A 21,532-nucleotide genomic window follows, 5' to 3' on the forward strand; every position below is an offset into this window, starting at 1 on the left:
GATAATTCACAGTGACACAGTGGTGAAATCCAGAAACACGATGGACTGGTCTCTATAAGCTCACACTTGAATTGTGAGTGTGCTTGAGATCATATCCCTTAGTGTCTTGAAATGGTGAACATGAGAGCAAAGCATTTGTCATAGGAGTCTTATAGATTACTAATTAGGGGCACTATAGAGAAAAGCATTGTTTTTTCTTAAGTTTCTAATAGAATGTCATCCAAAATGTTTTCCATTCATTGTGTGTGATATCTCTGGAGTCACATCCTGACTCTACTGACTTTATAGCTCTTTCTGTACGACTGAGAGCTGATCAGGCTCAGGATGACATAAATCCCACCTGCACAGCCCTGGCACACACAGTTTAGGCCAAGCCAATTTGACCTGGCAGGTGTGTTTAATCATGTTTAAATATACACGTGTACACACACACTACACACACACACATTTAAAAAAACCCTGAGCTCATCCTTTGTGTGGGACTTCTCTGTGCAGATACTGTAAATCTGAGAGTCCGTGAGAACACGCGGCTGCTGAGTTTGCATCGTGTCAGCAGCGCTCTGTCATGGGGGGGTCGTAGAGCTCTGTGAGATAAAGGAACGTGAGGAAAAAAGTGAGGAACGAAAGTGAAACATCAAGACAAAGATGAACCAAACCAAGGGGATATTTATCGAGAATGTCAAATGATGACAAGTAGTTGGAAGCAGGGATGACAAAAAAGTAGAAAGAGAGCCTGAGAAGAGGTGGAGGGAGGCAGGGTGATAAAAATGAGGAAAGACAGAGAGACAGAAGGGGAGCAGTGGGGAGGAAAGAGCCAATGTGAGTGAGGGACATGGGAAAAAGAGTGAGAGTTGGTCCAGCACTGCAGAGATGTCTGATTTAGTGTGCTATCAGCAAGCGCTCAGTGGAGCGAGAGCAGAGATTGCTGGAGCACACACACACACACAAATCCACAGTCATGAGATTCTTCATAAACCGAGAACCCCTTCAGTAGACTCTGTGTGGATTGGGCTAATTAACTGTAGTGTTTTGTACCAGCAGCGGTCCTGTGCAGAGCCAACTCTCGTTCCTGCTCCCTTTTCTGGGAAAACATCAAAAGTGATTGTGGGGGGGTCACCAGGACAAATGTGACAAGCAATACAGATTTAGGCATTTTGGGGTATTTTCGTAGGGAGAATTGCAACCAGCACTGCCAAAATAGAAACTGAGCACACATGCACACATGCTCTCCTTTCAACTACACCCAGCAAATGACAGGGAGCGAGAGACGGAGGCCACGCAACCCTAAGCAACCATCATTTTGTCTCTTTGTCTGACTGTATGCCTAGCTCCGTCTGTCTGTCTGTCTTTAATTTATCACCCTCTCTCTATCCATGCTAGCTTTATTGCATCTGAATCTCATAGAAGCAGCCATGCAGCCCCCCCCCCCCCCCCCCCCCCCCCGGGACAGTGGAGAACTTGCAGTGACTGCAGTGATGTGGCCTTGCCCTGCAGTGGAATCTGTAGCCAGAGCTCATAGTCTGCTGCTCTGTTGTCGTTATAGAGCAGTGAATTGATTCCTACTGCTGGCGTTCACCCATGTGTGCTCAATTTTTTTAATCTCTATTGCTCCTCTAGGGAGTTAGATTGGAGTTTGATTTGTAGTACTACTAGCTATAAAGAAACCCCCACTCTATATGCATAAAACACTAAACACTTACTTATGATAGTTGAGCTGTATATGTAGCATCTCTTCACAATGAGGCATATAACATTGACTGTATAAGGATGGATGACATCATGACAACTCCCCAAAGTGAAGCTAAAGCATCTCTATCACCCCCTGGTGGCTGGCTGCAAGATAGTTCATAAATCCCCTCCATGTTAGTGGATGTAACATTGACCAAACTATAAAGTCAAAGTGCGTGTTAAATAAGTTTTTGTCAGTTTTGGTCCTTCTTATCACACTGATGTATGTTTAAGGTTTTTGATGCTATAAAAAAATGGGTTGAAACATAATGATTGACGGCTGAGTGTGACTCACATTGGTCAAGCACGTGTATCGTGAGACCTCACTTCCGCGGCTCCATCCCACAATTGCAGCTGCATGGATTAGTGGAGGAAGAAGTGGAGATGATTCTTCCATCTTTCTGTGACAGTGTAGCCATATCTGAGCTCTGTATACCTAATCTGACTCATTTAGGGAATTAACTCCCCTATATGGCCCTCCTGTGTACAGAAAAACATATCCAGATAAATACACATACAGTACATGAGAAAGAATATAATATGATGATAAAGTTGAAATAATTGAATGTATCTATTATTAAAATATGATGATATAAAAAATACAAAACTGTGCAGGGAGGTGTGTCACAGTAGTATAGGTCTGTGTAGTGATTGTTGTTTATCACTCTTGTCATGATTTGATTTGTCATCTCTTCACATCGTGCTGGGGATGAGAGACTGGCAGCCTCTTTAATCCCAGCTCCGGGTGTCTCCTGTCTGGGATTAAGCCTCAGGGATGGATAGGTCGGGATTAGAGGCAGGCAGACAGAGTCAGACCTCAGATTAATATTTAATTAAAGCTTTCAGGGAACCAGGCTGTTATATTTAGGTGGTTTCTTACTTCTGGCATTTGTTTCTGCAGAGAATGCACATGGCACTGTATATATATGTTTTTATGTACATAGTAGACATAAAACACAGTGGAGTAACACTGAACCCTTCCTAGCTTCTAAGCAGTAGATCTGTTAATGGTTCTAAACAGATTTAAATTAAGCGTTTATGTACACAAACAAGCCACCTGAATCATTTCTTCATGTATTTAAACAAGTAATAATGCACTACAACATGTGTAATCAAGTAAGATTCCTTTCACAATTTCCTAGAGACCCAATGAGTCTTCAGATTATTCATTTTGACAAAACATAACCCCCAAAATTGCAATTTACAACGTTATATAAGAAGATAAGAAGCAAATCCTGACATCAAAACAGATGCAAATGTATTTGCTGGTGCTCAGCTCATCAGTTAATCAGCTACCTGTGTTCACTAGTGATTGTTCAAAGAGGCCATGTTTGAATGCATTCGTACCCTCCTCACATTTGCTCTGTACTTTGGTTTGTTATTGGTAAACAAGCCTGCATGTCTCTGCTCCCTGTGTCAAAGCTCTGTGTGAGAAGGTGAACACCCTGGAGATCAGAGCTGCTTGCTTTAAAACAAGGACATAGCTTTCAGGAACGTGTTAGCAACGTTAGCTCACATAGATCTCATGGCATGTGTGGTGAAATATTTGCAAACTGAGTATAAATCCTTGTTGTTAAAGTGCACCTACAGAAGCAGCAGCGAGTGTGGGGTCATGTGCTGGTCACTGCAGAGACAGGGACACACACTCTGCCAGGAAGACCTGCGTGCGCGCACACACACACACACACACACACAGTCCCACACTCCCGGTGTGGTCTTTATGCCCCATGGCATTCCTGATCGCTCTCTAAGGGATGTTTTTTCCCTTGAACTCCATCTCCTCGTTCATTTACCTCTCCCTCTCATGAACACAGTACAGGCCTTGTCTTGGGAGCTTTTGCATCGGCTCAACATTTGTCCTCTTAAAGCTGCATTCACAGTGGACGAAAGAAGAAAACATGGGAGAAGGCTTATTGTGTTAAATGGCTCATAACCGTCTTGTCTTGGCATAGCACGGCTGCTGCTCTGCCAGACCTGCGATGAATATAGTTTTTGCTTGTCTTGAGCGAAAACATTCCTTTAGACCTCACATGTCTTCAGTTGAAAACACAGAATTTGAAAACAAAGCTGCATTGAATATTGAACACTTACAACTGAACACATGTTCAACCACGTCACACTTCTGTTATACTATGATCTTCTTCTGTGTTAGTTAAGGTATTAGCTCCACCAAGGAGGCTATGTTTTCTTAGGGTGTTTTTCATTTTGAATTCATGTTCACATTTTATGCAAAACCCTGAAATCGCACTCAAATAGTCCAAATTGTGTGCTTGCACTCAGATATTTTTTCACAAGAAAAAATCCAAATGCAGAGGAGACATCAGAGAATGGATGCACAGCAGCAGCATGAGCACAGGAAGCTGAAGCTGGAGCACAGAAAATCTGTAAGATACACAATATCTGACTGCAAGCTCACAATTTGAGCAGAACCATAGCGAATCTAAGTATATCAAGAGTGCAAGCACAGGGTTTTGAGTGAAAGCATCACAAAATCTGAACATTCAATCAATTTATTCCTGCTCCCAAACTGAAAGACCACGCTCTTTAATAATGATAGGATTGGTTTGTTGATTAGAAAGATTATACACAAACTACTGCATTCATTTCCATTAAACTTGGTGGAAGGTTGTTGTTGTTGGTTTTAAGAATCCATTAAATTTTGGTTCGGATCTGGATCAGTGGGCGGGTCTAGGATTCTTTTTTATCTCTTTCTTTAACATTGCAAAATAGAGAGCTTTGAAGCAGACTTCCCAGTCAATAATTCATCGATCTTGATAGAAATCCGCTATATTAAGGGGACTGATCAACGAGTGTGTACAGTTTGGTGCAGCTTGATTGAATTTAACTGGACCTTGGTGAGGTATGTGTTCAATGAGTGTATTTTTCTATCTAAAAGCCTTTTCCCCACTCAGACTGTTCATTATTTGAGCTTGACAATCAATAAGTGACGAGACAGAACATGGAGATTAGGTTATTTCATTTTTGCAGAAAAACAGTGTGGTGTGCTCTCCTCGAAGTACATCGCCACTCTGCTGTACGTACAGCAGAGCAGTGGGTATTTTCAAGCAGGCTATATTTAGGTCGCCCTTGGTGGATAGTGATAGGAGGACTGCAGAGGAAGAGGTGGTTAGGGCAGGGAGGACAGGACAAAGACAATCTCAAGCACATGTTTGTGTAATTCTGCAAAAAGAACCCACATATTACATCATACTCAATCTACTCAAACATAACAGGCACTCAAGTAGAGAAAGGTGACATCAGAGCAAACCAGTCATCGCTTGTGATTATGTCATTGTGAGTGAACCACATCCTTGTACTCTTTAATTAAAGTAGGACAGGAGGAGAACTCTCAGTAGCTCTCTCTCTCCTTCTCTTTCACAGTGCACATTAATAACCAACCCACTGCGCATCACCTCAGCATGTTCTTCACACTGACGGGATATGTCACGTCTGTGGTTTTGGACAAGCTTACTCACTTTCCGCTAAACCAGACTGTGGGGTTTCACGCAGAGGAGACAGAAAAGGGGGAGAAGAGAGGAGGCAGTGTCGATATCCAGCTCTGCAGTGATCCGTGACGTTTGGGCTCTGTTGTATGGAGATCCCACCATGTCCTCATCTACTGACTGAGGAGTGTACAGTCAACCACTGAGCGAATGAGAAGGAGACAGGCTCCTGTTGCTGGAAAGAGAGGAGAAAAGAGAAGCCAGGGTTGTGATCTAGTTTGGAGGGGTCTCTGTCTCTTTAAGCTGAGTGTGTGTTGCTGCAGAGTGTGGGTGCTGCAGTAGGAGGGGGGAGCATGAACGAGAGGATGAGGGCGCATTGATAACAGAGGAGGAGAGGACGCACAAGTATAGGACAGCAGAGAATCTGGGCTCACGTCTGCATGCTGAAGTGTGAGGACTATCCGTCAGGTGCAGAGCAGAGGAGGACAGAGTGAAGTGAGTGGCGAGGTGAGAACATTAGGGAACGTGTGAGGAGTACAGGTGGAGGGGTGGCCGAGCGAGTGGAGAGGGGGCTGTTTATTCGGAGTGTGGCACCGGTGGCAGAGTGGCTGCGCTGGGATGGCCGAGGGGGGAACTGGGGGGGGTGGCGCTGGGGCAGTCCTCAGAGGGACAGGGGTGGCCAGGGCCAGGAGAGGAGAGCCAGCGAGGGTTATGCGCACAGTACAGTGCCTGCTGGATGGTGCCACCATGCTCCATCCATGGCACAGATAGCACCTCTCGTCCAGGGGCGGGAGGAGGCGAAGGGGGTGGCAGGGGTCGGGACCAGGGGAGTTGAGGGCGTCAGGGTGAGCAGGACATTCCTCGGCCAGGTGTCACTGCATCTGGAGGAGGTCAGGGGCGATCCAGAAGGGGAGGCCGGCAGCGCCTGCTTTGGACAGGTCTCACGGCGGCTGGGGCGGCTCCTGAAGAGGCTGCCCAAGTCTCGCTCCTGGAGTGACAGTCTGCGGATCCTCCGTCGATCATCCTCTAATGGATCTCTGCTCGCCACCTCAGGTACGGAGAGGACAATGGTGTGTAAACCAGTTGTAGAAACAGGAAATTGAGACTGAAGAGACGAAGTTTTACAAGAAATCTTGATCATTTAGGTGGTGACTTGTGGTGGGACATTTTGTTGGGATAAAAAGGGAAAGATGATGAGTAGACAGGTTGAGCTGGGCTGGCCTCAAAGGGGGCGGCTGTGGGCCAAAATATTTGGGTAGTTTGTTTCAGTCTATCTGTGACTCTTTGTCTAAATCCCCTATATCGGCTGATCCATCCGCCTGGCTTTTGTGTCACAGTACACAGTGTGGATGTGTGTAAGACCATGTGTTAACAGCGAGGACAGAGGCTGCAGCTTGTAAACGTTAGAATAGTCCAGTAAACAGGTCAGATGAAAGCAGCGGGATCTATCAGCGTATTCCTGCTCCAGACAGATGTCTCTGTTTTCCATCCACACACACAGACAAACAGAAAACCTACACATTATTAATCTGCTGAGAAAATGTTATGTAAGTGGATTATGATATTGACTTTCATATTTGTAGCAGGAATTTGAGATAAGAATCAGGCTGCTGGAAGCATCATGGCATCGATTATTATTCCTCACATTTTCTCCAAGCAGATGACGGGCTACTGCAGTTTCTTTTTAATCTGTTTTTATTTTTTTGAAATAATGTAACATTAGCATAAAAGTGCGGCTGTGATGCATGAAGTAAGGCAGGGACCAAGATGGCCGGGTGCTGCAGAAGTATTGATCCATTCACAACAAGAGAGTGACGGCTGAATAAAAAAAGATGTTTACTGCAGCTCTTTTGTGTGTGTTTGTGTGATTGTGTTTTTGTGTGTGTGTGTGTGTGTGTGTCCTCCTGTGTAAACCTGATAACACCCTGACCAAACATGAGTCAGGGGAGCTGCTCATCAGGAGCTCACCACTTCACCTGAGTGACATCATGCAGCTGCCTCAAACAGCAGCAGCTCCTGCAGACAGATATAATGTGTATTTATAGACAGTGTTCCCTGTTAAGGGAACCCAGTTAATCCTTTTTTAAGAATGAACCAGCTCAAACCAGATTCCTCAGTTCCTCCTCTGTTGCATCTTTGATCTATAATTATCCCCAGACAAAGTACGTCATGACCGTGATGACGCCAACTGAAAATTCCTCTCAAACACTCTGAACTACTGAGAATATAAAAACTTGGTGACTGTTGTTTGTACGCCACTCAGATGTGGAGAAAGGGATTTGTTAGAAGTCGTTTGTCGAGGGTCAAGACTAAACTTTTGTTATTGACGCACAAGTACATATTTCTTTCAGAGGATGCTTTTGATAGTTCTTACTACCATGGCCAGACAGTGTTTCAGTGTTACTGCATGTAAAGTGGATGGGAATTGTATTTAGAAGACCAAATTAATGGGGCAATTCCCCAGTTTTGCATGTAAAAGTCTATAGATTCTTCATTAGGGGTATTGAGGAGTATAACATAGTATGTGATAAAAGTCCATTGCTCAGGGGGAAACATGTTAAGTCTGAGAAAGTAACACTAAGCTTCAAATCAGAGGATAATTAAGTATAACCAAAGGCCTGTTTAGAGGAATACAAATTATTTCAGGTCCATGTCTGTGAGAATCAGAATCAGAAACACTTTATTGATCCCTGGGGGGAATTGTGTTTGTTACATGTGACTGGTTTGAGTTTTATTCAGTGCACAGTCGAGACCTCAGTGACGGTCCTAGACTTTTTCTATACAGGGGGCCATAATGGTGCCACAATTAGCAACGAGGGGCCAACATCCGTGTACTGTTCCTGATTCCGTAAGGTGCACATTTAGGTTGTTGCTTGTTCATTGTTAGCTCTATAGCTTTAAGCAAAGCCACGCATCATTGAATAGATTCTGAAAATTGTTCAAATTGATAAAATTAATCAACAATTTTCTTGACATTGTTAGTTAAAATCAGTCTACTGACAGGACAGGGGCTCTCAGGGGCCAATCAGTTTCAACCTGGCTCCGTCCCTGGAACTGCAGCTGGGAGACAGACATCACAACAAGGCAGTACAGTTCTGTTTGATGGTCACCATGCAGAGTTAAGGTTTTATATCACCATATAAAGTCCAGTCTAGAAATAATCAATCATGTGCTTGGCTAATCAACAAACAAACACCAACAAAAGGTGAATACAATTTAGAAAGACCTGGACAGCTAGATTTACAATACAATGTGCTCCAATCTCCCAGTAACCCTATTGGCCAATCCACTCAACTCCTCTGATAATGGGATAGCTCTGTCTGCATCAGGGGGTTTCCAGTAGATTTAATTCACACATCAGTTCAAAAGCTTTTTCATCACGGGAAAGTAGATCCAGAGTTTTACACAGGTATCTGTTAATGTAGAATAGTTTGTCTCAACACAGAGCTTGATGTCATGTAGAAAAACTTGATGTGAGTGCATAAAGAGACATGGCTGAAATCTCTTAAAGAAATATGTGAGTGGACTTTTAGTCACCATTGTGTTAATGTCAGAATAATGTTTTCTTCACTATTTTGAAATTGACTTCAGATGTATCGCCTACTCCATCTGCACAGATGGTCGAGCAGTTGGAATGTATCAACAGAGTGGTGGAAAAGATGGCTGCTGTTAAATGGCAGAGATATTTTTACAACAAAGAGACAGATCCAGATCTACTTTGTCTGGCAGTGGAGGTTTAGATTAACTGACCAGTCAGGTTTGACGTAATAACAAGAACAATGCACTTTTTATAATCTAATTAATCCCAAGAGGTTGTCCTAAGGCTAATTTTATAATCCACACAGAGCATCAGTCTGAAATGTTTATGCAAAATCACTAAAACGCAGTGATGACATTATCATCAACTAAAAAAAACACAGTTAAGAAGGAAAAAATACCACTTAAAACTTCCATCTGCACCAGTTGCAGCTCACTGGACAGAATAAGCCTTAAGAAATGAAATTACAGCTCAGCTCTTGTCTTGTTTGTTTGGTAAAGTCAGGGAGCAGCTGCACAGATTGAGGCACAGACAGAGAGGAGAGGATGGAGATGAACACTGTCAATATCAAATATGAAATGAATGTTCACTCAAATACACACAGATGTCAAGATGAAGGGTCAGATTTTACTGAAGTTGGGGAAGATTTGAGTTCATTAAGTTTGTGTGTGAGTGTGGGAGACGCAGAAAGACCTGATGATTGTCTGTGTGTGTGTCTTTGTGTGTGTATTTGTGTGCTATTAAGTAGGAGAACATGCTGCTTCAAATGAGCTATGATGGGATCAGACTGCTTAACCCCTCCCCAAAGACCCTAAAGCTGCTCTTAATTCCTTCATAAGACCCCCAGAGCCCCCTTTAGGTTCATTAGTGACCGTGTTAATATCATCGCCCCAACATTATAGCTGCCTATCCCCTATTAACCCCCTCCTCCCCTCTCACACAGGCTAAGAGAAAACACAATATGTCCCAAGCTCCCTCTGTCTCCCAACTATCAGAATCAGAATCAGAAATACTTTATTAATCCCCGGAGGGAAATTTAAACTATGAACAGACTATGCCTCTATACCTGGTGCCATACAGACATCCTCCATGACCTGAGAAACACTGCAAATCTGTGTCTGTCCCACACCCACTGTCTCCCAGAAAAGGAAAACAACCACCCACATCCCCTATCTTCCAATTCCTGTCTCTTTCTGTCTTGCACAAACACACACAGCACTTTGTCAAGTTTTAGTCACACACATACACGCACACACACACACACACACACACACACACACACACACACACACACACACACTCACACACTCACACACTCACACACTCACACACAGCAACATCTCAGGTTACAGGCGATAAAGCTGCAATGGGACAATTTTCTGGCTGCTCTGGCCTTCCAGGCACTACAGGGGTGGAAAGGGAACAAAAGACAGTGATTTCAGAAGATAGAGACGAGAAATATGACCATGGAAAATTTTCATTTCACAGCCTCCATCAAGACACTGTGACTGTCCTAAATACGCTGTAATCGAAGCGCCTCCTTTCCGGTCTTCCCCTCGTAGCGGGTGTTATCGACCCAAGTGCAGCAGTGGAAGTTAACGCATTCACTACTTATAGATCTTCACAGACTGTACTTCCAAGCTCCCTCCATCTTTTTCCACTGCACTGGTGGAGACTCACAGTGCTGCCTCCATTTCTATCTCCCTGCATCATTGTCCCACTCTGTCTGGAGGCAGTGTCAGCTGAAAAGCAGTCTTACTGGAATGATGAGATGGGAGAGAAAAAGGGGGAGTGTGTGGACAAATCTTCTATCGTGGAGGTGCGACCGATGCCAGTCTACCATGATAATACATAACACAACAGCTCTTCTCCTGTTGAGACAACACACAGACACACACTAGACATTATGTCTCAGTGCAGAGCAACAGATGCTGATGAGTGTTTATGGTTCAACATTAATACAGTTATCTCTTTGGTGTCCCCTTCCAGGATGACTCCATGTGTATTTATAAATGTTATGATCGTTTTAATTACAGAGGAAACACCACACTAATATTACATTTTTAACAGCATCAGTAACTCACTGGAAATTGCAGTTTTGAAACATGTAATTCAGACTTGTGATAATACTAGAATGAAACTCATAGATGAGTACACACCACCACCAAAATCCCAACACTCCCATCAAGGAAACCATAAAAAAAATGCAACAAATTTTACAAGCTCATACATATCAGTTCCCTAAATGTGACTGATTTCTTCTTCAAGTTTCCTTCATTATTTCTGAAGAAACTCTCAAAAATTCTCTTGTTTTGTGGAATCTACATCCAGTAGATGTTGCATAATCCTGCTGACTAAGAGTCAAACGCAGATAAAAAGAACCACCTTAAAATGACTTCTATAAAGAATATGATGATATATGTTGTGCGTAGAATGGTTTCATATATATAATGGAAATTCACAATAAAACTCGACCCTCAAAAGGATGTGCAGTATGAATGGATAGAATCACTAACAGCAGACTGAACTAAAGATTCTATGGAATGTGGTCATCAGTAAAGTCAGGGGTGAAGTTGCGTGTATGTGAGTGAGGCACCAGTTGTAGACTGAGAGAGAGATGTTAGATGAATAAACACGAAACTACAAATGTGCTGTGAAGCTGTGAGTGAGTGTTCTGGCCAGAAAAGGCCATTTCTTATAGGATTGGAGCACGGGGCCCAAGTGCTTCCAACCGAGCTCATCTAAAAGAATCTGCATTAGAACCTAAAAACTGACTAAGGGACTTTCACAGGGACTCAAGCATATTCCTATGAAGAACTGAAAGGAATAAGAAAATAAAGAATCAGAAGCAGGATGGAAAGAATGCACAAAAATATGTACATGCATGTGGAGTATTGGCTTTCGGGGTTTTTTTTTGTTCCGATAAGTGGACCTGAGCACAACTGTCAAATTCAACCAACTTCCCTATATGACCATCAGTAAAACCTAGGACTTTCCACCGAAGAGCAAAAGGGAAGCCCTGCGAGCACTGACATGTCCAGAGGAGAGCTAGTTCAAGCCAATATCTCATAAAAAAGTCACACAAAAAAGTTTGCTATTTTTGCTGACCGCTTCCTCTTTTCCATTTAATTTTTCCCCTTCCAATTCTTTGTGATTTTAAATGTCAGCCTGTGCACGCTCACCAAGCACTTTATCAGGAACACCAAACCAACACTGAGCAGTTCTTCCCCTTGCTCTATGGATTGCACAACATGGTGAAAACCTTCGGGGCTGGTGACTGGGGAAGCCCCTGAAGTTCCCTGAACTCACTGTGAAGTTAGCTTCACTACAAGGTACTTTATCATGAGCTTTAAGTCACCATGAGAAGATCAATATCCACATGGTCAGCAACAATAATCAGATTGGCTGTGGCATTCAAACAAGGTAAGGTAAGATAGGAAGGGAAATGTGAGAAACACTGGGACACGGACCCCAATAGAATGAATCCTCATGTGTGGCTGAGGAGGGCGCTGTTGCTGAGTAAAAGTTACATTGTGTTGCTTTTAGTCCAAAGTGTACCCAAAGTGAGTTTATTTATTTTACCGTAGCTTTAGTTAACTCCAACCAGGCCATTCTCCTCTGACGTCCCTCAAGGTGTGACCACAGAGCTGCTGCTCACTGGATGTTTTTGGCGCCATTCTTAGGAAACTCTAGACTGCTCTGTGGGGAAATCCCAACAACAATCATGTCACAGCCTGATGTTTGATGTGAACACTAACTGATTGCACGACAAGGTGTACAGGTGTCCCTAATAAATTGCTCAGTTGGTGTGACCTGCTGGGTCACTCCATCACTGCTCATTAACACTCACACATGCCTGATACAGCCTCCCGAGGAGGTACATCTGATCTTAGTTTCTGTGACACAGAAACCGTGTTTCTTATCAGTGTGGGAAAAGTCTGGATCCAAGGTGAACCATGAGTTGCTGACAGCGGTGTATCATACTGTGGGTGTGGAACAGGAAAAGAAAAGGTTTACACTCCTCTGCGTTGCTCCCATTTTCCTTGTAGTTTTCCAATCCCTGTCGTCCAGATGAATTATCAAAACAAAGGCCGAGCAGCCAGGGCCGTCTCTAAGAAGCCACCACCCAACGCAAACAGTAATTTCAGATTTTTTTTAAAGAGGGTTGAAGAAGTTTTAAGGTATCCTATGGAGGCTTTGTTCACTAGTAGTACTTTGGGGCAATCATTTTAAAAGTATGTTTACCTTTATTATACAAAGCATAGACTGTATATAAAGATACTTCCTCTCACTTTCCAGAAATGAAGATAGAATATCCTGTAGAGTAACACCATGTCACAGCATATTTCTTAAAATGTTAGGCATTTATTCTCAATAAGTGAAATAGAGGTAAAAGCACAGTTGGTCTGATGGAGTGAATAAAGTGAGGACAGGAAAGGAGTTTTTCTCTTCCCTTCCCCTATGTGTTTCCTTTCCCTCTCTCTTTTCGCAGTGACCTCCAAACTGTCATGAGCAGCGTATCCCTTATCTGAACTGTCCTCTTTCCTCGACACATCCCTGCTGTCAGCGAGGCATCAGCAGCCCTTCCCCTTCACACTCATTCCCCCAACCTGTCTCTGGACGTGTCTCTCCCATCTGCCAGCCCCTTCCTGTCTCTCTATCGTCACTCCTCCTTGTCCCTACTTCACAAATCAGTCTTCACTATTTTCCAAGGCAAAATAGCCAAGACTTTTATTTCCGTCAACCAATTAGGTCTTTGGTTATTAAGCTTGAATTTATAGCTAATTAATAACAATAACATTCTATCAGTGACCTTATTTAAGTACAGAGCTAATCTTCTTTACACCAAGCAGTGTGTTGCCATGGTTACAGTGCTGATGCAGTGGTGTCCCTCTCATAAAGATACAGACAGAGACGTTCATTTCAGTAGACAGGAAAACAATCAGCTTATTCTGACTAAAGCAACAAAGAGAGGCACCAGAAAACAATATGTTTCCTGTGAAATATTTATAACTAAACAAAGTAATGCCTAAATGTCTTCATGATTTTATTCAATCTTGACAATTGTCGCCTACAGTGTTCTATTTAAGAAGCTTTCCTTCATGAGGTCCATAACAAGGAACTGACTCAGAATTCCCCCAAACTACAGTCCTCTCTCTGCCCAAATGGTTTTTAAACCACATCAACTGAGAAGTAAGATTTGAGCCTGAGAGTCTCAGTTGAAAAGCCCCTCGACAATGAGGTGCACAGGGCATAAACAAGCCGATGATGTTGAACCAACTAAAAATTAAAGAACAGTGAATCATTTTTGGGAAAGCACCTAAATATAATTTTTTTACGGAACAGTATTTCACCTTATCAGGACTGATGTACTGTTTCACATTGTTGGCCTTGAATTTAAATCAATCATCATACATGTACTTGTTTTTGTCATGTTTGCTCCTTGTACACTATGTTTCTTATAGGTAAATGGGCGTTAGGAAGGTGTTATATGTAGGTTAAGTTAATTTGTTATTTATAGTTATTTAGTTGTATGATTTATTTTATGATTATGTATGTCCCTCGACACACAAACATATGTTGACAGGTGTGATTTGTCAAGGTCTGTCGGTGCCCTCTAAGTGCTCAAGGGTGTGAGTGTTGCATTGGCCATTAGAGGGGGCTAGTTTACCGTGTAAAGGCCATGTTGTGTGGCTGCTCATAGTTGATTAATTCAGAAATCTTCATTTCTGACTAACACTGATACAAGCGACTAATCAGCATTACGCTCACTAACAGGTGATACCAAAGAGGCGTATGGGCCACAGAGCTTTTCAGTGACTGCTTATGTTCTACTCTGTGTGCTTGTCTCTCTGATCCATGTGTGTTAAATCCTCCTCAGATTGCAGCTACACCTGTCACCTGGAATGTCAGCGTCAGGTCCAGCTGGACTGCAACCAGAGGGACAGACAGCGTGAAAAAACTCCTTCTCCCAGCAGCAGCCGCTCCTCCACAGGCCCTCAGCACAAGGTGAGCACGTCAAAGACAAATAACATAACATTATAGGACTTGGGAAAGGGGTCTTTAGGTTATTTCTGGCACACTTGCATTGCATGTGTGTGTGTTGTGCAGAGGTGTACATGAGTCAGGGTTGGGTAATGTCAGGGTTCATTCTACAGCGTCTCTTCAAGCCTACACTTTCACGTCCTCCTCTTTCACAACAACCTGTCCCACCTCCTTGGCTGTCTGCTTAGAAATGTATATATATGCGCTCATTAGCTTTTTGTGTTCACGTAATGTTCTCTGCTACGTCTCTTCAGCATCTAATGTGTGACTTCCTCTCTCCTGCCTTCTCTCTACTCTCATGGCGTCTTCTCTCATCCCTCTGTTTGGAGACTCTCTGTCATGTCGCCTCTGTAGGATTTATTCAAGCAGTGGTGGATCCTGACATCATCACTTCCTCAGTACTAATTAGATTAATCATTATTCTGTGTAGGGACCTCCATCAGATACTCTCAGAGGTTTTTCTATGCTAATTTCAGGTTCAACTCAAAATCTATAACTCCAGCTTTCATACTCACATTTTGTATGAGCCACTAGATATCCAGCACATGATGTGCACCCAATAGAAATATATGTATGTCTATAAGAATTCACATATTGTGTTTCGAAAGGAAACTGGATATTCATGCAGCCGGTGTGCAGCAGAATGTTGGCAGCTACTTTATGGCCAAGAGGCAGATATCACAAAATTAGACCTCTGGTCATGTGCCAGGTACTACTACGCTTCTACAGAGCGAGAACAAAAAACACTGCTTTGAAACACATTCATGTGGACTGTGTGGAGGAGGATATACAGTGTAAATGTTACTAAATGTATTTCACCAAACATCTGAGGAGCAGCTCACTCTATAGTTCGGCCTGTTTATCCACAAGCATCCTCTTTTTTTGATCGTACAAAATCTGCAGCAACACAATAATGGCACATGAGTTATCTTTAGCTTAACCACTGCTCCTCTCAGTAGATTTAATGACCATGTAAGATGATGAGCTGGAAGTCAGAATTAAGTGAGTGTTCATGATGTCTTGTCTTGAAAGTATGTCATCTCAGACTAAGGGCCTGTCTCTCTCCACAACCCTGTGTTGTTCCATACACTGCAGTCCTAGTGCTGCAGACAAGAGGACAGCTGACAGTTTGTTTCCTGCTGTCCCTCCCCTTCAGTCTGTTTTATAGCTGTGGCTCTGTGTGTTTGTGGGGGTTGTACAGGTCCTGCAGACACTGCAGTAACAACACACATGCAGCAGACTCGCCACACTTCATCGATTTGAAGCCAGCGGAAGGGTTGTTCAGTATGCATGCATGTGTGTGTGTGTAGTGTACACACCCCCCGCACGTTGCCCTCTCCCTTGGTGATTACGCTGATGGAGGCAGGGAGCAAACCTGCAGGTAATCACTCTCCATCTGACTCCATCTGAAGAGACATCCTCTTGAAAGCAGAGTCATTATCCCTGCATGCTGCAGTTCTCCAGCAGAATGTAGCCTTACCTTCATGTCTAAGTAGGCTTTAAATATCATATTGCACACACACAAACACACATGTGCTGACTGACGCATGCACACAAAATCAATCTCAACTGTGACAGCAGCATTAGCTGTTTTTTTGACAGGGGGTCACTGCCAGAGTCAGAGGGCAGATTGTGGGGTCAGAGTGGGGTTAGAGGTCACTGTAATCTCCATCCTGATGGCAATCAGTCATTATTTACTTATTCTCACCTTAAGCACTGTGAGTATACCCCTCCACCGACAACTCAGCAGAGGTGGTGCAGCTGCTTCTGGGTTTTTCTGTACTGTAGAGGGCCCTGATTGATTTCAGCGTTGACATCCACATAATATCTTGTCCTTGCGTAAAAGCCACGTGTTGGGGGCGGTTGTAAAGGATTTCTAGTCCTTTGGATGCTGCAGCAGAATGAGGCCATCTTTCACAACCTCTGAGCTGCTTCTTGTCACCGCTGCTCTGATGTATGAATAACAGGAGCTGCAAGGCTTCATTTCTCTCACTCAGCATTGTTTCTCTTTCGACTCAAACATACCTTGCTCTCTCTTTCTCTCTCTCTCTCTCTCTCTCTCTCTCTCTCTCTGTCTGTCTCTCTCTCTTTCTCTCTTTCTCTCTCATGTGAAAGAGGAAGTGGTCATACTCTGCGAGTACACTGGCTTGCAGGAAAAGAGAGAGGTTAAGGGAGGGGAAGGGGGTTTTTGCAGGCTGATAACACAGATGGTTGAGCAAGGCTGCAAGCGAGCGAGGGAGCATAGCGGGTGCAAAGAGAGAGAGAGAGAGAGGAGAGGCGAGGGGGAGAGTAAGAAATAGAGCGAGGCTGAGTGGGAGGCATCTGTCTAGAGTATTGCCAAAGCAACGGAGAGAAGAGTAGAGAGGAGGTAGAGCGCTGCTGCTGAGCGTCTTGTTGCTGTGGCCGAGAGAGCTTCTGCTGCTGCTTACCCTGGACTCATGGGACGGATGGATGCTCACACACATAAATGCTATCATAACTGAGATGCTGCTGCTGCAACCAGGACTTGAACTGAACCTACAGCAGTGCAGTGGGTCTCCACAGAGCCAGAGCCAGACAAAAGCAGGATGTGGTATTGCATGCATGCTTTTATGAGCGTTTGTTTGCAGGTGTAACAGGTGCTCTCAGGTGAGCTGGGTTAACTTGAAACCAGCCTGTAAACTGACTCCATGACGGCAGCGTGTGCCTGTGTGTGTGTGTGAGATGCTCACATTCTGTTTATGAGTCTGTAGCTGCAAATGAATAGGTGCATGTACTGCATGGTGTGTGACAGCGTGAGAGCACACATGCACACACACATCAGGAGGAAGTGACACGTCTGTGCTCACTCTCGGATTTCCTGGTCCCCTCTCCGGTGGCACGCAAAGCACAGAATCTGAGCCGGGTTCACCTGTCTCGCCATGACAGGTGGGAAGTAAACTCTCTGGATGCATCAGAAGAGGAGCACTCACTTTTTCTGGATGAGCAAAGGACAGTTCGATGCTTGTAGACTCTGATTTAAGTGACAGCATCAGCCCTGCCCCTCTCAAGATAAACCAGCACTTCCTCAAGCCGTCAAAGTCGGGCACCTTTCTAGTGCCAGAGGCCGACTCTGGACCGCTCCATGACTGTCAATACAGTGCCGACCCCCTCCATGACCAGCAGTAACAGCATGAGCAGCGGGTACTGCAGCCTGGACGATGAGAGCGAAGACTTCTCTTTCTTCACAGCCAGGACATCATTCTTCCGCAAGCCCAGGCATGCAGCGAAGGTACAGAATTGGGATCCCACTCTGACTCTCTGATAGTTCACATAGTAAGAGTTTGTCAAACTCTGGTGGGTCAGAAGGTGATGTTTCAGTTGGGCTATACCGTAAACATAGAGACGAAAAACAGAAGTATGAAGAGGAAGTTATTGTGTGCATGCTTAAATAGGCCTCAAGGTCTGTTGGTGAATGTGTGTGTGTAGGAAGGGGGGTTTCCATTCGGCATGCATTTTGTAACATTGATCTGCCCTCCTGACAGCCTTGTGCACCACCCTTTTGGCAGCTCATTCATCATGAGAACGGCGTGTGTAGATTCAGCTTCGAAGTCCGAAAACATTTTGGAGACTGAAGAGGTCTCAGGTGGAAAGTCAGCAGAGATCATTTGCTGTGTTGTAGCAGAAATGCTAAGCTAATGATTTCAACCTACAGAATCCATAGAGGGTTCTTCTCTACACTGCGTAGGAAAGGTTTCCGTAGAAACAGAGCTGGGACTTCTGCAAGAGAATGAGAGAGAGAGAGTGTGTAAACGTGTGTGTGTGTGTGTGTGTGTTTGTTTGTGTGTGTGTGTGTGTGTGTGTGTGTGTGTGTGTGTGTGTGTGTGTGTTTGTGTATGTATGTTTTCCAGTATAAACTATAAACACTGACCCTGTCAGGACAAGTAGACCTCATGGGGACTGAGGCAAAACATAATTTCTTTGCTCCTGGTTAAGGTCAGTGGTAAGATGTGAATTGTGGTTAGGTAAGGGTTAAGGTTAGGCATGAACTGGTCATGGTTATATTGAGGGATAAGGTCTTGGTTGGGCTGTCCACAATGAATGGAAGTCAGTGCATGGTCCTAATAAGGATAGCTGTGCAAAACCTGTGTGTGTGTGAGAGATAGAGTGTGTGCAGAGCAACTACTTAACTGTAGCAAACCATTTTCCCCAGTTACCATAGCAACTCATGGTTTTGTTGGCACCCGCTCTGCACTTCCTGAGATTTCGCTTTGCTTTACTGTACATTTGATTACTACAGTATATACTGTCCTGTATCTACAGCGTGCACAGTGCTGCTGGCTCTGCAGGGTATTAGGTGAGGCTTGTTTTTTGATCAGGGAATTTTCTATAGTGAAAGACGGACAGAGGCAGATAGAAATGAGGAAAGTGTTTCCATGCGCACACAGAGCCTGGGGTTGACCTTCTTCAAACGACAAAGAGATTTGCATTCATGCCTGTTCTTACTGTCCTTGTCCTGGCAGTGCCTTTGGTGTCTGACTTGGAGAAGGCATAATCTCTGAATAATTGACCAGCTGTGTTGTCAGCGTGTGGTGTTAGGATTGCTGCCGCGCTAAGACAAGAGGGTATTGGGGTTAGTTCGTCTGGGCTGTCAGCGCAGAAGCTGCCAGCTGATGGAGACCGATTTCACTGGCACCACACAGCCAGAGCAATATCTCATGTAGTATAATAAAGCTGCAATATAAGGCACCGCGCATGGGAGGGAAATGCTCCACATCCTAAATGTAATTGAGTTGTCCAGAAATGGTCTGTACTTTCCTCTGCTTTGAATATGGAAAAGAGACATGCAAATAATGTGTGTGACATTCTGTGAGACGTTATCCTGTTTTTGTGTGTGTGAAAGACATCAGTGTTTTAAGTCTTCCATGCATTGATGTCTACAGACACACAGGGAGATGCTTACGTTCATGAACAGTAGAAGGGGACGTAAGATCCTCTTTTCTTTGTGAATTATTTCCATAGCTGAGCCTATTGCTCCAGATAAGCCAGCCAGCTTTAATTTGTTTTGTGTGTGTGCACATGCAAGACTGTGCCACTGTAGAGCAGGAGGGTCTGCTTTTTGATGCAGTGAGAAGTAGTTAGTAGTAGTAGATTTTACATACAAAACATATAATGAATTATAAATTGCGATGCATAGCTAGATTGTAACACTGTAAAAAGTAGTTACATTCAGCACTGGGACCAAATAATACTTAAAACAACCAATTACTGATTTTTATTCTGTACCTTTAATTTGCTGCTGCAAAAAGTCAGAGAATGTTCAACACTGCGTGTGTGTGTGTGTGTGTGTGTGTGTGTGTGTGTGTGTGTGTGTGTGTGTGTGTGTGTGTGTGTGTGTGTGTGTGTGTGTGTGTGTGTGTGTGTACTGCTGGCTCAGAACTGAGCTGTGAAATGGAATCAGTGTGTGTTCTGGATTGTGATTCTCCTTCTCGACACTTGACACAGTAAAGGCGTCACGCTTGCACACGTTATGAGCGTATGTGCATATGTGTTGAGTCTGTGTGTGTGTGTGTGTGTGTGTGTGAGTGTGTCGTATGCATGTTGATTTATGATTGTTGCATTCTGTCCACATTTCTTTCGCTTTAATTATTTGATTGTTGTTACTTCATTTCGTGCCGGGCTCATCATCATTATGTCCTCAGACTTAGAGGCCAGTGGTAATAGAGCCCAGAGTCTAGTGTTTCCTGAAGATCATGATATCAATCAACACACACACACCCACACACCAACACAGGGTTTTTAACACTGACTTCTTTGCAGCAAAAATTCAAGCAGTCGTATGACCTCTGCTGTCTGATCTCATCAGAGTGAGAGCATCAAAACTGACCAGTGTCACCCTGAGGGTGTATCTACATGGCACATCCGTGTGTGTGTGTCCCTTATGTAACAGCCCTAGATATCTCACACGTTTAAGCTGCCTTGTATCTTATCTGAATCACATTAAAAGGAAAACATGGCATGGTCTTGTCTCTGTCACCTGTAATATAATATATAAAGTTAAGTGGCAAAGCAGGCAGTGGCTACACTTACAGATCTGTGTATTTTAAAGTAAAGTAACATTATAAAAATAGTAAAGTCTGATCTCTGAACACAAAAAACCCAAATATTCACTGTTTTGTGAATTTGGAGCAGTAATTACATATTTTAAGATTAATAAAGTTGCATACTGATAGTTGCTGTATCACTCAGTCTATACTGAGTTAAAAGAGAACATGGGAACTGATGATCTGCTGGAGGGAATGTGAAGGAGTTACATGTCACATGCAGCAGCTTAAAACATCTCTCTGTTTCTGTCCGACCGGTCATTGGCTCTGTCCAGGTCCGGTCAGGGCAGTGTCTCAGGACTTTGTGGAACTGTAAATGCTCTATTGTCCCGCTCTTTTGTCCCTCTCACCACTCTCACTGGTATGCAGAGAGGGGGGCACTGCCTCTGATACATTTTGAAACTTGTATACAAACACAGGAATTCCTGCAGTGTTCTTTTCACTTTGTTGATTTAGACTCGGAGGAAATGTAATCACATATCAGCTCCAACACATACCTCAGGTTCTTTTCTCCACCCCACATTGTACCAGTCACATGTGTTGTGTTATCCAGTATTTTCATTAAGATGTATGTAATATTCCTTAATTTCCAATTACAACGATGTTCAAACCCAGAGAAATCCCCAAATTTATTTAAGGAAACAAGCTGTGTCCTATTTGTCGTCTTTTAATTGCATTACATCGGCTTTACCCTTGAGTTTGTCCACCTCATCCAA

General features: G+C 43.7%; 1 protein-coding gene across 6 annotated transcripts in view; it reads left to right on the forward strand.

Moving 5' to 3' along the window:
• rassf5 (Ras association domain family member 5) overlaps window positions 1-21,532 on the forward strand; it is a 29,602-nt gene that overhangs the window by 2,311 nt on the left and 5,759 nt on the right. For 2 of the 6 annotated variants that reach the window (XM_069537828.1, XM_069537831.1), the window contains exon 2: window positions 14,591-14,718. In XM_069537828.1, the coding sequence (XP_069393929.1) occupies window positions 14,591-14,718 (128 nt within the window). Of the gene's footprint in view, window positions 1-4,796; window positions 6,225-14,590; window positions 18,005-21,532 lie in introns of those variants that run through there. The other 4 variants (XM_069537837.1, XM_069537843.1, XM_069537848.1 and 1 more) reach the window with 4 other exon arrangements.

The sequence above is a fragment of the Paralichthys olivaceus genome, chromosome 2 (genome assembly GCF_024713975.1).
Source record: "Paralichthys olivaceus isolate ysfri-2021 chromosome 2, ASM2471397v2, whole genome shotgun sequence".
Taxonomy (NCBI): Eukaryota; Metazoa; Chordata; class Actinopteri; order Pleuronectiformes; family Paralichthyidae; genus Paralichthys; species Paralichthys olivaceus.